Source organism: Chelmon rostratus, chromosome 9 (assembly GCF_017976325.1).
Source record: "Chelmon rostratus isolate fCheRos1 chromosome 9, fCheRos1.pri, whole genome shotgun sequence".
Lineage (NCBI taxonomy): Eukaryota > Metazoa > Chordata > Actinopteri > Chaetodontiformes > Chaetodontidae > Chelmon > Chelmon rostratus.
This window is the reverse complement of record NC_055666.1, coordinates 7,548,047-7,560,110: the sequence shown is the minus strand read 5'-3', so window position 1 is coordinate 7,560,110 and position 12,064 is coordinate 7,548,047. Positions and strand designations below refer to the sequence as shown.

The 12,064-nt window shown below is 47.6% G+C and overlaps 2 protein-coding genes across 2 annotated transcripts; both read left to right on the top strand.

Moving 5' to 3' along the window:
• The first annotated feature begins 1,712 nt into the window (after nt 1-1,712).
• On the top strand, nt 1,713-6,138 carry zgc:110843 (uncharacterized protein LOC541492 homolog). The gene is made up of 3 exons (XM_041944336.1): nt 1,713-1,871; nt 3,780-3,982; nt 5,172-6,138. Exons 1-3 carry the CDS (start codon nt 1,799-1,801, stop codon nt 5,259-5,261), a joined length of 366 nt encoding a protein of 121 aa, XP_041800270.1. The 5' UTR covers nt 1,713-1,798; the 3' UTR covers nt 5,262-6,138.
• A 1,351-nt stretch (nt 6,139-7,489) lies between these two features.
• Nucleotides 7,490-10,066, top strand: cxxc5b (CXXC finger protein 5b). Its single transcript, XM_041944580.1, has 2 exons — nt 7,490-7,625; nt 8,463-10,066. The coding sequence occupies exon 2, from the start codon at nt 8,664-8,666 to the stop codon at nt 9,555-9,557; it is 894 nt and encodes a 297-aa protein (XP_041800514.1). The 5' UTR covers nt 7,490-7,625; nt 8,463-8,663; the 3' UTR covers nt 9,558-10,066.
• The last annotated feature ends 1,998 nt before the right edge of the window (nt 10,067-12,064 follow it).

Genomic DNA, 12,064 nt, shown 5'->3' with positions numbered 1-12,064 from the left:
TAAATACATTAAAGAAATCATTGCAGGCTATGTAAAATGAAAAAAAAATACACATGGCCTATTTTGGTCTTCTTTTTGAGTCTATGAAAGGATATGAATTTATCCCCACACCTCCTGCTCCTGACCCCCCTCTTCCACCTTACCCAAGTTGACCCCTTTGTACACACACATAGACACACATGCACGCACAAATGTAACCCCATGTCACCCCCACCACTACCACCAACTTTACTTTATTCACAAAGTGGAGGTTCTGGACCAGGTATTTAAGCAATTTGTTTTTCTTAGTTTAACCTGTGTTTTTATCCCCCCCTCCCTCCCCCATAACTCTTTAGGTTGCTTTTTTTTCTTTTATTTTTTGTTTTTTGCTATTGTTAAATTAGAGGCTAACATCTTAAATGGCAATGGGACTGGCTTGGGCTCTGGGTGCGAGGAGAACCCACTCTTCTTGCACAAAACCTCTGTATATTGAATTACCTGAGAGGCTCGTTGAGCTTTGTGTGTTGATTAAACTGTGTAATAAAAACCCATGACTCCTGTGTTGACTCATTCTCAGGCCCTTTTTGGAGGACAGACAGAGGTGGGAAAGGGAAATGTGAAGCCGGGTCACATTCATGACCCAGTTTCACAAGAATTTGACATGGTAAATAATACCTGCCTGTACCACATGGTACCACTGTTGTTTGACAGTTAAATGGGTACAGCTAAATTCCTCGTGGATATTGAAATAGTGCAGAATCAATTTTAGTGTGTGTGAGATGTACTTCACGTTTGAGTGGGAAAATAAACTTCAAATAAATGGTTTTAAAGAATGCATTTACAGAATAATAAAATGCATTGCATGAAATGTGTTATTCCTAGAAGCCTTCAGACACTGCAATTCAAGTGATTTTTGTTTGTATTGTTCTTCTTCATGGTGGCAGGTCGTTCTGTCGCCCTCTGGTGTTTTTCTGTAGTCATTTAAGTGAGTTAAACTTCAACTTACGGCGATATTGTGTTTATATAAACCTGTAATTACTAATCAATTTCTTCTGTTAACCAAATGAATCCCAGAACGAGTTATTTTGACTCATCGTATTTACTTGGTTGAAGAGAAATACCCTCCTGAAAGGGAAATGGACTCACCAAAGCGTAACAGTCACCATCAAGATGATTATCCTCCAGTGGAAACCTTTGGCATCAACCGTCGTGCACCAGTGTGCATGCAAGGTAATTAGTAGAATAATAAATAAAAATCGCAAAGTAGCTCACAACTGTTACATATAATAGCTTATGAAAGCATCAGCTGTTCATATCGTTGTAATCCAATGAAACATAATTTTTTCTCTTTTTTTGACAGTCATGTTACCTCACAGCTTCCTAATGTGCTACCAACTAAGCAAACTCAATTAGCTGAAATAGACTGTGAATGTGGCTAAAGCGTCAGAAAAAACAAGTAGGTGGGCCTTGAAATAAGATTATCTTGTCAAATTGCTGATCCCACGGCCAAGAATGAAAGAAAATATACTCAATTCCACGTGGAGACGATGTCTTCGTGAAGGTGACTTAAATATTCTGGAAAGATCAGTCTTCCAACAGCACTGAAGCGAAACCGGAAGTATGCTGGAGGCTGGGGGAGATTATGCTCTTGCAACGGCAAAATATCAACTTTCCCTCCTCAGACCTCATTGGTTGCAGCACAATGATGCAGTCGGCCGAGTACGGCCTTTCAGGAGGGACAAAGTTCAGACGAGACTCCCGGGTTGACCTTGCTGTTGAGCGTCGCCGCTGAGTATAAACGACGCAGTCTAGGAAAAACATGACAACCCCAAGTTTACCTGTTATGCCACAGATGCACGCATTACCCAGCTCGGGGTTCAGGCTATCAAAAGGTAACGTATTAAAGCTAGCTAATAGCATGCTATTATATTTGTGTTTTCGTTTGCCGCTCAGTGTAAACTTAACATGTCTGCGACCTAACGTTACCCGAGTCAAGTAATAACAAACGGTACCGGCAAAATTGTTTGTAGCATAATGCTACCGAGACCGCTTCTGCAAAAGTGAAAACACAGATGTGAAAATGACAGTTTAATTTCTAAATGTGGTTTTGTTACTCATACACTGCAGTGTCAACAACCTCTCCGTTGCTGGCTAACAGCCATTAAGCTAGCTAACGAACCAGTCAGACGTGTTGGCTGCTGCCCCATGTGTTTCCAACTTTAGACGGTCACACAGATAGTGCTGGCCCGTTAGCTAAAGCCATAGTTGGAGGCGACGGCACCAGACACAGCAGGAGTATCTTTATGTATCATGGCTCCCAGCGCTTTAGCGACGCAGCTAATCACTGAACCTGCTGATCCAGTGTGACAGCAGGGCCCCTGTTCCTCTTGCCTTACGCCTCTACATCATGTGATGCTCTGTGGACCTACATAATCCTCATCATTGCCCTGCAGAAACGGCCAGTTTCACAAATCCTTGTCAAATCGAAAAGCCACTGCACACAACTCAAGTTTCCAGGTCTCTCTGTATCCAATAAGCAGGACCTGATGGCTAGAAATCCTACCTTTGATGATGCAACATGGCGAGACTGTGTGGCGGGGAAATGTATTTTGGGTCCAGGATGTCAGATCTTAAAATCAGTGAGGCATCAAGGGCCTTCAGACATTTTTGTTGCTTCTCGACTGGTGAAAGATGACAATGAGATTCAGTTTATGGAGTTGATTCCACAAACAGATGATATGTAATGCTGCAAGGGTGAATAATTCTGTCTTGTGAGACAAATGTCAACAGACTAAAATTTGACTTCTAGGCTTTTTCACTTATGTGACCAGCAGAAACATACATAAAACAATAGTTTTACATAGGCTTAGTGATTAAAACTTTACATTCAGATTGTACTTAAGTAGGCAGCTGGGCAACATAAACCCCTGTAAGTCACTCAGTGGCTAATAATGATGTACACCTATGCTATGCTATGCAATGCAGTAAAATGGGCATGCAGTGAATTCTGTTCTTGTGATTCTGATAATGTTCAGTTGCTGTTGATACTATTGTAGAGGTGTTAAGTAAACTAGTCGTTTTATATGGTGTAGTTGGTGTTGACATTAGATTGCATCGCATTAAACTGGGTGGTGTTTCTAAACTCGCACTCGACAAACAGCCCACTAACATCTGGCTTTCGTCTCCAGGAACGAGTACACGGAGCATTCATTCCTGAGACAAATGACTCTGCACTAGTCACGGGTATTTATAGGCTCCACCTCCGATCGGCAGTGACGGAGACGTGACACATGGGTGGACACGCTCATTTTCGCCCCTTTTCTGATGCGATCATGATATGTGTGGAAGTTCCGGGCGTTGCCACATAAATATTGCCTGATATCAGACAGAGCTGTCAACTGGTTACACTGGTTTCATTATCTTCATCTCATATAAGATTACCACTGTAACATAGTACGTTGCCTCCATGCTGCTTGCTACTGTTCCCTGTTTTATGGCACATTTGTGACGTTGAACATGACACACCTGGAAAAAAACAAAACAGGAAGGTGACCTTGTCCACTGGCAATGGGAAAGCAGTCAATCGCCTTTTGAGTTTACACCTGTCAAAAAAACCTGCACATGCATGTTAATTGTGGTGTAAAGCGGCATAACAATTATCCACTCATATTCTGCAGTATACAAGGGCTGGCTGTAACGTGTTTACCAAGCAATAAAGACACAGGTGCATTATTTTGGTAAAATGACTTTTCTGTATCTGCACACTCGCAATGACTGTGCTGCTCTCTCTCTCTCTCCAGAGCATTTAGTGGTTGCGGTGCCAGTTGCAGTGGTTGCGGCTGTTGGAGGCTTCCTAGTCAGCCATTACCTGAGTGGGCGGAGCTGTAAAAAGGGCCAGGTGAACACATTCATCAGTAAAGACAGTCCCAAAGTGGTCCACAGCTTCGACATGGAGGACATTGGCACCAAGGCTGTGTACTGCCGCTGCTGGAAGTCGAAGAAGGTCAGTGCAGAGGCATTTAGTGTTTGAGTAACTGGACACTGCAAGCCTGCCGTTTGTCAGGTCAGACTTTCACACGTGTTGCACTCCTGGTCACATCCCAGTCAGGTTAAAAACTTCAGTTTTAACTGCCCTTTCAGCTCTGCTCACCATACGAACAGCAGGCTGTCATTACTATGCAGGAGTCAACTGACCACTTGGTGACACCGTCCTCTAGTTCTTGTAAGAATCCGAATTTAACTGAGTGTCCAGCTTTCATTCTGTGTAGAGATAACATTTTGAAATAAGAGACCTGGCACTGGAATGGTCCTGACTGTCGTCAAGAGGGAGGGCACACCTTTACATAAACCACATCCACGGTTTGCCTCGTGGACATAGAATAAAGAACAAGAAAAATCCAAGTTTAATGATGTTTAAGTTTGCAAAGGTGAATGTTTTGATCATTTCTAGCCACAGGGGACTAGGGGACTTGAGTAGAGCTGTTTGCGTATTTAATTTCATCATGATCTAGTGATGGGCGGATGAAGCTTTGGGTTTTTCTTTCTACTTGTGCAGAAAAAGATACGGGCTTCAGGCTAGGCAAACACAGTGACACCTGGTGGCTTGTAAAATTTATAGCAGCCCTTCAGACTAGGGCTAAGGCACCACCACACCTTGCTTATATCATAGTTTTATTCCCATATGTGTGCAGTAAAAGCCTGCGTGTTATTGAATTTGTACACTTTTGCTCAGCAGCGCTGCATTAAATGTAGATGTTATTGTCCAATATGTTACAGTCAAATAATTATGTGTTGTCCAAACAGCCCAGATATAACATATCTTTGCTGACAGGAAACCTTTATTTACCTTTCTGGTAAAGTTTAGTCTGAGTGCCAATGTGGGCTCATGATTTTAAACTAATATTTCTGTGATATTATGTATTTTTAATGTACGTCATCACCACATTTCTCAGTGATTCGTCTCCCTTGATCAAAAGATTAATGGCTGAGGGTAGTATATCTAACATGTCTGCTCAAAAAGCCCATCAGAGTGGTCTCATGTGCTGCTCTTTCTATGTCATAGTTTTCAGGTGACCTCAGAGAGATGGAAACTATGATTGGCTAACAGTTCAGCCCTATCATAGAGTACAAAGGGCGTAAACTCGGTAAGAGTGACTCTGCTATTCTTATCACATTGTGCGCTCTCCTTGCAGTTCCCGTACTGCGACGGCTCCCACACCAAACACAACGAGGAGACCGGGGACAACGTGGGACCGCTCATCATCAAAAAGAAGGATGCCTAAGCCGGCCAATCCTTGAGCTCCGCCCTCCCTTGACTTGTCATGCACCCTGCCCCAGTCTGTCCAATCATTTAACGTCATCATTGCAATCTCACACTGGTGGTTACCGTATGATCCTCTCACAATGAAACCAAACGGTGGATATTCTTCATAGCCCAGAACAAAATCTCAGAAAGTGCTTCAAAACGTTGATGAGCTTCAATTCATACATTCCACACTGTTCCCACATTTACTGACATGACTTTGAAATGAAAGGTCATTTGAGGACAGATAAGGAAGGAACAATCAGTCAGACATGGAGGTACGATGACAGCTGCATTCTGACCTGCTTAAAGTGACGAGTTAAATCCAAAGCGTCACGGGACATGAGACGAGTGAAATATCTCATGGTACCTTCACGTCTGGCGTCACCTGTGTCCCCTTCCTTGTCGGCTCCTCGAGGTGTGGAGCAGGTGGTCGAAACCTAATAAACTGGCAGCTCTTTGCCTCAGTCCAGTATTTGAATTCAGCAAAGGCCTTATAATTACATCTAGAGCCCTCGACCCAGAGTCTAAACACACAGCCCATATGAATGTTACATTTAGGTATTCTTTTTGCACTAAGAGCTGCTTAGAGGAAGTGGAGGTTATGTTTGTTTAATGAAACAATCTTTCATCTTGAGACTCGTTGAAACACTATCTGCTGTCGTTAACCAGGTACCTTCTGCTTTCTGGGGTATTTTGTATTTAGTCTGTAAAAGTGTTCAGAGGTAACAGCTTTGCTTACAAAGGATATATTTTGCTTTATCATTCGTTAGATTTGTTTTCTACTGGCTGCGGTGTGTGTGACTCGATGATTCATTGCTCTGTATATTGTGAATAAAACTTGTTGAGTGATCTGATTTGCCGGCTTCACTTATTCATTTTTCAGAGGCGTCCCTTGCTGCAGGGCCGGGGGCCAAACTCTGCGTTTGTTTGTCTTGTTAACCACAGGACCAAATGCACTTCACCTCCGTTAGCAGCGAGGCGGAGCAGTGTGTTTATGGATTAACAGTGGGCAGGGGTAATGAGTAAACAGCTCTGTGTGATGACTGCGGCGGGACCTGCGCGCGCGCACTCGTGTGGGTGCGCGCGAGCGTGTTTTCGAGGCCTCGGCTGGAGGTGAGTGGGGCTGCCGTGCTGCAGTGTCCACCAAGCACCAGTGGCCATTTTAAGATGTGGCAGTATTTGCGGTGACCACTAGGAGACGCTGTGTTTACACGGATAGCCCAGGCCAGACAGTGTACGCGAGAACGGTGGGCCCCTGCTCCCATAGTGACACACGCACGCACACGCACACACACACACACAGACACGCACGAGGTATCTGGCTGCGTGCCAGATGCAACGGAGGACTCTCACAAGAGGTGGAGTGGACTCCACCGTCCCTGCGTGAGGAGTCACCTCACATACACGCAGGGACACAATCTGCTGCGAGCTAACTAATTAGCACGTAGGCTCCTCATGCTAACACAGGCTAACACGCTTTGCTAATAGGCTGGAGGTCTGCTTGGTCTGAACCAGGATGTTTGGTGAATTTGTTGTTTTTTTATTATTATTTGTTCAATTATTATTTTTCTTCTGGTGTGGGTAAAACTGATCATTAAGACTATAGAGGGAAAAAAAAGTTTTTCTGTCAGGCACCTTGCCACTGACTCCACCTCACAGCCAAGACCTCATTTCCCCTCATGTTTACACACATGCTGTCCCTCACTAAACGACTATTATGAATGGACTGGGGTGTCCTGCACAGGCCTCAAAGACAATGCATTGAGATGGAGCCTGATATGATATAAAAAATATATATATATAATGATAATTTAAAAAAGCATCTGAACATATTAATAAATGATGCGTGTGCTCTTCAGCAGCGGGTGAAAAATAAATGGACCTGCTGACTTTTGGCTTATTTTTCATCTTTCTGATATTTTTCGACATACAGTTGTTGGATGTGTGTGTGGTGTGTGTGTTAGGTGTTCCTTGGGGAGGCTTCCCCTATGACGCCCATGTTAAAGGACACACCGTGTCTTGGCTGAGTGGGGCTGCCGGATGATAATACTGCCTTTAATTTGTCATCCTGCAGTCGTGTTCATGGTGGCGGCTGTCCGTGTACGTCGGGCTGCTCCTGTGGATATTATGGGGTCGCTCTGACCACCGTCTCGGCAGCAGAGTCCACTTCGCATTTTGAGCGACGCCCCCAAATTCCGTGCAGAGTGTTTGCAGACCCTCCGGGACGGAGAGGTGGAGGAGGAATCGGCAGCTCCGCCGTCCATATACCCTACGATCACCACGCCATTAGTTCATGACTTCATCATATTTTTGACAGGAGAGTTTGGGCCGGATTTGGAAGGTAAGGGGAGACGTTTTACCGACACTTCCTGTTGATCCTCGCTGTTTTGGTCTCGTCGCCTTTTCCTGCGCGCAGCGCCGTGTCGCAGCGACCACTCGGACTGTGGTCAGCTCGCCGTGGCGTCGGTCGAGCACCGTCTTCTTAGGTAACCTTAATGACGGTGAAATGATCGATCGGGCGTCTCGATCGACCCGTCAAAGGCTTTACATGCTTGTCATGTAACAACATATATGTCCCGTGTTTAATCACCGGGGTAGTTTTTCTACAAATGTGGACATGGAATATAGCCTGGTCTTTTTTTATCCACAGCAACCGCATCGTTGCGCACCTCGCTCCTCGTCGTCGATAGCAGACAAAAGACAGCCTGTTTTTTACGCTCCTCGATATAGTCTTCCTCTGCTGAGCTTAAGCTTTGGCTGGCACACATAACAGCAGTCGTCAAAATGTATTTGAAAAGCGCGCTCCACATTTGACCTGCGCATATGCGCATATCTTTGCATATTGTTGTCGCTCTGTTATTGATTGCATTGATATACCGTGAAATTCTTAAAGGGATACTGCCTCCTGTATGCGGAAATCACTGGCAAGCCATGCACTCTGTGTGCTACATGGCTCTGTTCATCTCTATTCGTGCGGTCTTATTTCTGAATCGATGCACATGTATGTTAGATTTGTCTTTAAACACACATTCTCCACACTCTGCTTCTCTGACAGTGGGTAGTGACTCTGCATGAGAGACATCTTCCAGTCTCATCTCCTGTTTACTCTCGTTCTGTATTCGTCCCTCCAACATTTCTATTCTTAACCTTCCTCTCTTCATCCCCTATTCATTTCTAGCTCTCCAGGACTCTGAGGCTGCTGCAGAGAATGGGAATAGGGACACAGGCCAAGGCTTGCCATTTTGGCTGAAGTAACAGCAGGACGGTTGTCAACCCCATATCGCCTTCAATCCCCTTCTCCCTCACCTCTCCTCCCACACACACACACACACACAGGCATACACAAGGACAACAAACACCCCCACACACAGCCACTGCTATGTCCACTGCCGTAGACATCGCTGGCCCTTCCTCCCCAGATCAGGCCCACAGCAGCGCTAAAATCCCCAATGAGCCACTGAGACCCAGCCTTAAGCGCTCCAGCCACCCCTACAGCCTCTCCCATTACATCTCCACCCCTTCCCCGGCCGTGGATGTCAAAGGCCTGATCCAGCCCTCCCCGGCCCAGCAGCGGGCCGCCCAGCCTGCGCACACTAAGCCTCGCCGGGCCCCCTCCTGGCCCGACATGTGGGAGTCGCCCAGCGGGCTCCACCTGGCCCACGCCGCAGAGCTGTTGATGCGCGCCGGGCTGCTGGCTCTGACCCCCGCCACCACGGAGCAGGCCGGCCTGGGCGCACAGAGCAGCCCGCCGGCTAAAAGGGAGGCTGCAGAGGCAAAGGGGGGGAAGGGAGACGGGGAGGGAGGTGGATCCGGGCCTGAGGAGGAGGAAGAGGACTCCTCTGGATGCGGCACTGACTTCCAACCCTTCCTTGGTGCCTGGTTCCCCTTCAGCCCCGCTCTGTTCCCCCTGGCAGGCTTCCAGATGGGGGGAGGCCACTGGAGGAGCGCGGCCATGGGAGCCGAGGGCATCGAGGGGCTGGTGGCCGAGGGTTACTCCCCTGGCTCTCTGGGTGGGGGCAGCGGAGGGAGGAGGAAGAGGAAGAGGTGCGGGGAGTGCGTACCTTGTCGGCGTCAGACGAACTGCGAACAGTGCAGCAGCTGCCGCAATCGCAAGAGAGGACACCAGATCTGTAAATACAGGAAGTGCGAGGAGCTGAAGAGGAAGCCGGGAGGTCCTGGGTTCGAGAGCAGAGTGTCTGGGTTTGATCTAAGGGGCTCCGACTTTACTTTGGGTCTGGCACAGGAGAGAAGCAACGGCGCCTTGGATGGATAATAATGTATGTGTTGGCAGCATTTGTCAGAGGATCCTGGTTGGATGATTGTTGAGGAGCTGCAGCTGAAGTGAAACACACTGGACACCATGTTAACTTGCTCGGACTGTGGTTCAGAGATCCTCGGATCTTGTGTTTAGTGAGGAGCTGCAGCTCCGTTTAAGAATGTCCACACTCGTTCCCATCCTTTCTTTTGACAATCAGTGAATTGGAGAGGAGAGAAAGAAGGATACCAATGTGTGTCAATATTTAGATGACGACAAAAATGCTGTAAATAGACTGTAAATATCTGGAAAACATTATGTCTTTTTTACATCCCTTTCCAGTTTGGATGTATTGTGTTTCAACATAAAAAAGAAGGAGCCAAATGTTTTGTTTCTAATGAGGAGTTTTGTTTCTGTTGTTCTGACGTCACTGCATCAGTAAGAAATGAATGAGTTCAGCCTAGGCTAAATTATTTCATGTGCAACTTGTACTGTATAGCTCTGTTTGCCCTTTTGAAATAAAAGAAATTGGCCACATGCACTTGTCTACAGGCTGGGTTTATACTACATCTGTGTATGTGTGCGCTCATATTTAATTGGGTGCACGTGTCTGTTAGCCACCGTAATTCTGGTTGTACACACGCACACATGTGTGTCCGTGTGTGTGTGTGAGGTTGTGTGGATTATGAGTCACCTAATGGTGTGGCTGAGAGCCTTATCGCAACCCCACAGACGCACACACAAACACACCTACACGCCGCCTTGGCGAGTCCAGTGCGTGCACTCGTACACACCTAACCTGACACGCACACACAATCACAGACACCCTCTCCTCTATTCACACACTGACGCAATTTCCCTTTTTATTCAAGTATAGATCACACACATACACCCACATTATAAACAAAATACACAGCCAACTGGACTGAGGCTACAGGGTGGGTTTTTGCTTGTTGCCGTAACGATGGCTGATGTGATAAGACCTTCTTCCTCGGCGCCACACTCCAGGGGACCGCAGGGAAGACGTAACCATGGCAACGGCCGGCCCGAGGTGTCACGCTATAATTGGGCCACGGCTGCACTTCCTGTGTGCCTTCAGTCAGGGGGATCGCAGAGGGACTGTGTGTGTGTGTACGTGCGTGTGTGAGTGTGTGTGTGTGTGTGTGCATGCATCTGTGGGGGTGTGGGGGTTGTGTATGTGTGTGCGTGTTTGTCAGGCGGGGAGAGAGAGGGAGAGAGAAAGCGCAGCACGCCAGCCAACGCAGGACACTGCCAACTCATGGAGAAAAGCAGTGAGCTCCAACATCATGCTATTGCAACGCTCCCACTGAATGAGAAACACACAGTCTTTTAGTTTAAGTCCACAGTCTAGTGTTTCTTCATCTCCCACACAAAGGGGGAATTTCAAATTCTTGGATCTGCACCCCCCCCCCCCCCCCCCCCCCCCCCCCCCCTTCGTTGCCTTTCTAGTGATTTGGAGCTTAATCCCCCCTCCCTGCTCTCGTCACGCATGCACACACACACGCACACACCGGAAATCTGTGTCACCCGCTGCCCAGCAGGTCCAGTGACTCCCTGAACGCCTGCAGTCTGGCTCCACTGGCCTGCAAGATGGCAGGAGAGAAAGGGAGGAGGAGGGGGGCTGGAGGAGGGATTGAACGGAGGACAGAGAAGAGGAGGAGGGGGGGGAGGGTTGAGAGAGAGAGAGAGAGAGGGAGAGGGAGAGTTGGGGGAGGAGGAGGAGGGGGTGGAAAGCGGATCTAGGGAGAGGGTGAAGGGGGGGCGGACGTGGTGAAGGGCAGAGGGGGAGAAGGGAGGAGATGGGGGTGTAAAAGGGGTAAGAGAGAGCGGGTGAAACGGGGAGAGATGAAAAGCAGGCCACAGGGGGAGAGAAGAGAGAAAGAGAGAGATATGCAGGGAGGAGGACGGGGAGATGGACAGCAGGGGATGAAGATAACACGGGCCAAACAAAGAGGGAAGGAGAGATGAGTGTGAGATCCGCGAGCGAGCGGAGTGATGGAGGCCGAGCGAAATGCAGTGAGACAGAGTTGCAGGGAGACGGGGGTTAATGACGGATGCATTGTCCGGATAGCCGGTGTGCGCCGTCACAGACCCCTGTGGAGCTTACATATGTTAGCACCAGCGGCCCTGCCCACTCTGGAGGAAAACTCCTCGCGCACACACCGCAGCGGAACAACCTGCCAGCCCAAGGCAACCTGCGCTGGAGCTGGGCGGACCCTCACTCACGAGCCAGACCTTTGAAATTTTGGCCACTGCGTCTGCTTGGAGACACTGTGTCTCATTGTGAATTTTTTCTTCCCCCGTTGGCTGTATCCCCAGTGTTAGAAAATGTGTAACAGCTTTGCAGAAATGGCATCTTTCTGAGATCACTCCTCATTACGCCTCTGTTATCCATTTGTGTTCACTTTCATACGTGTGGAAAACATGCTACTCCTGAGCAGGAATACAATGGTTTCTTAGATCCTTGAAAAGCTCAGGCTCATCTGCCTCCAGGTTATATTTTG

What these genes read in the sequence shown, in the direction of transcription:
- cxxc5b (XM_041944580.1), top strand. Translation starts at nt 8,664, where the DNA reads ATGTCCACTGCCGTAGACATCGCTGGCCCTTCCTCCCCAGATCAGGCC.
- zgc:110843 (XM_041944336.1), top strand. Translation starts at nt 1,799, where the DNA reads ATGACAACCCCAAGTTTACCTGTTATGCCACAGATGCACGCATTACCC. An exon ending in GGGGTTCAGGCTATCAAAAG is followed by an intron (nt 1,872 to 3,779) that starts GTAACGTATTAA and finishes CTCTCTCTCCAG; the next exon opens with AGCATTTAGTGGTTGCGGTG. An exon ending in GCTGCTGGAAGTCGAAGAAG is followed by an intron (nt 3,983 to 5,171) that starts GTCAGTGCAGAG and finishes CTCTCCTTGCAG; the next exon opens with TTCCCGTACTGCGACGGCTC.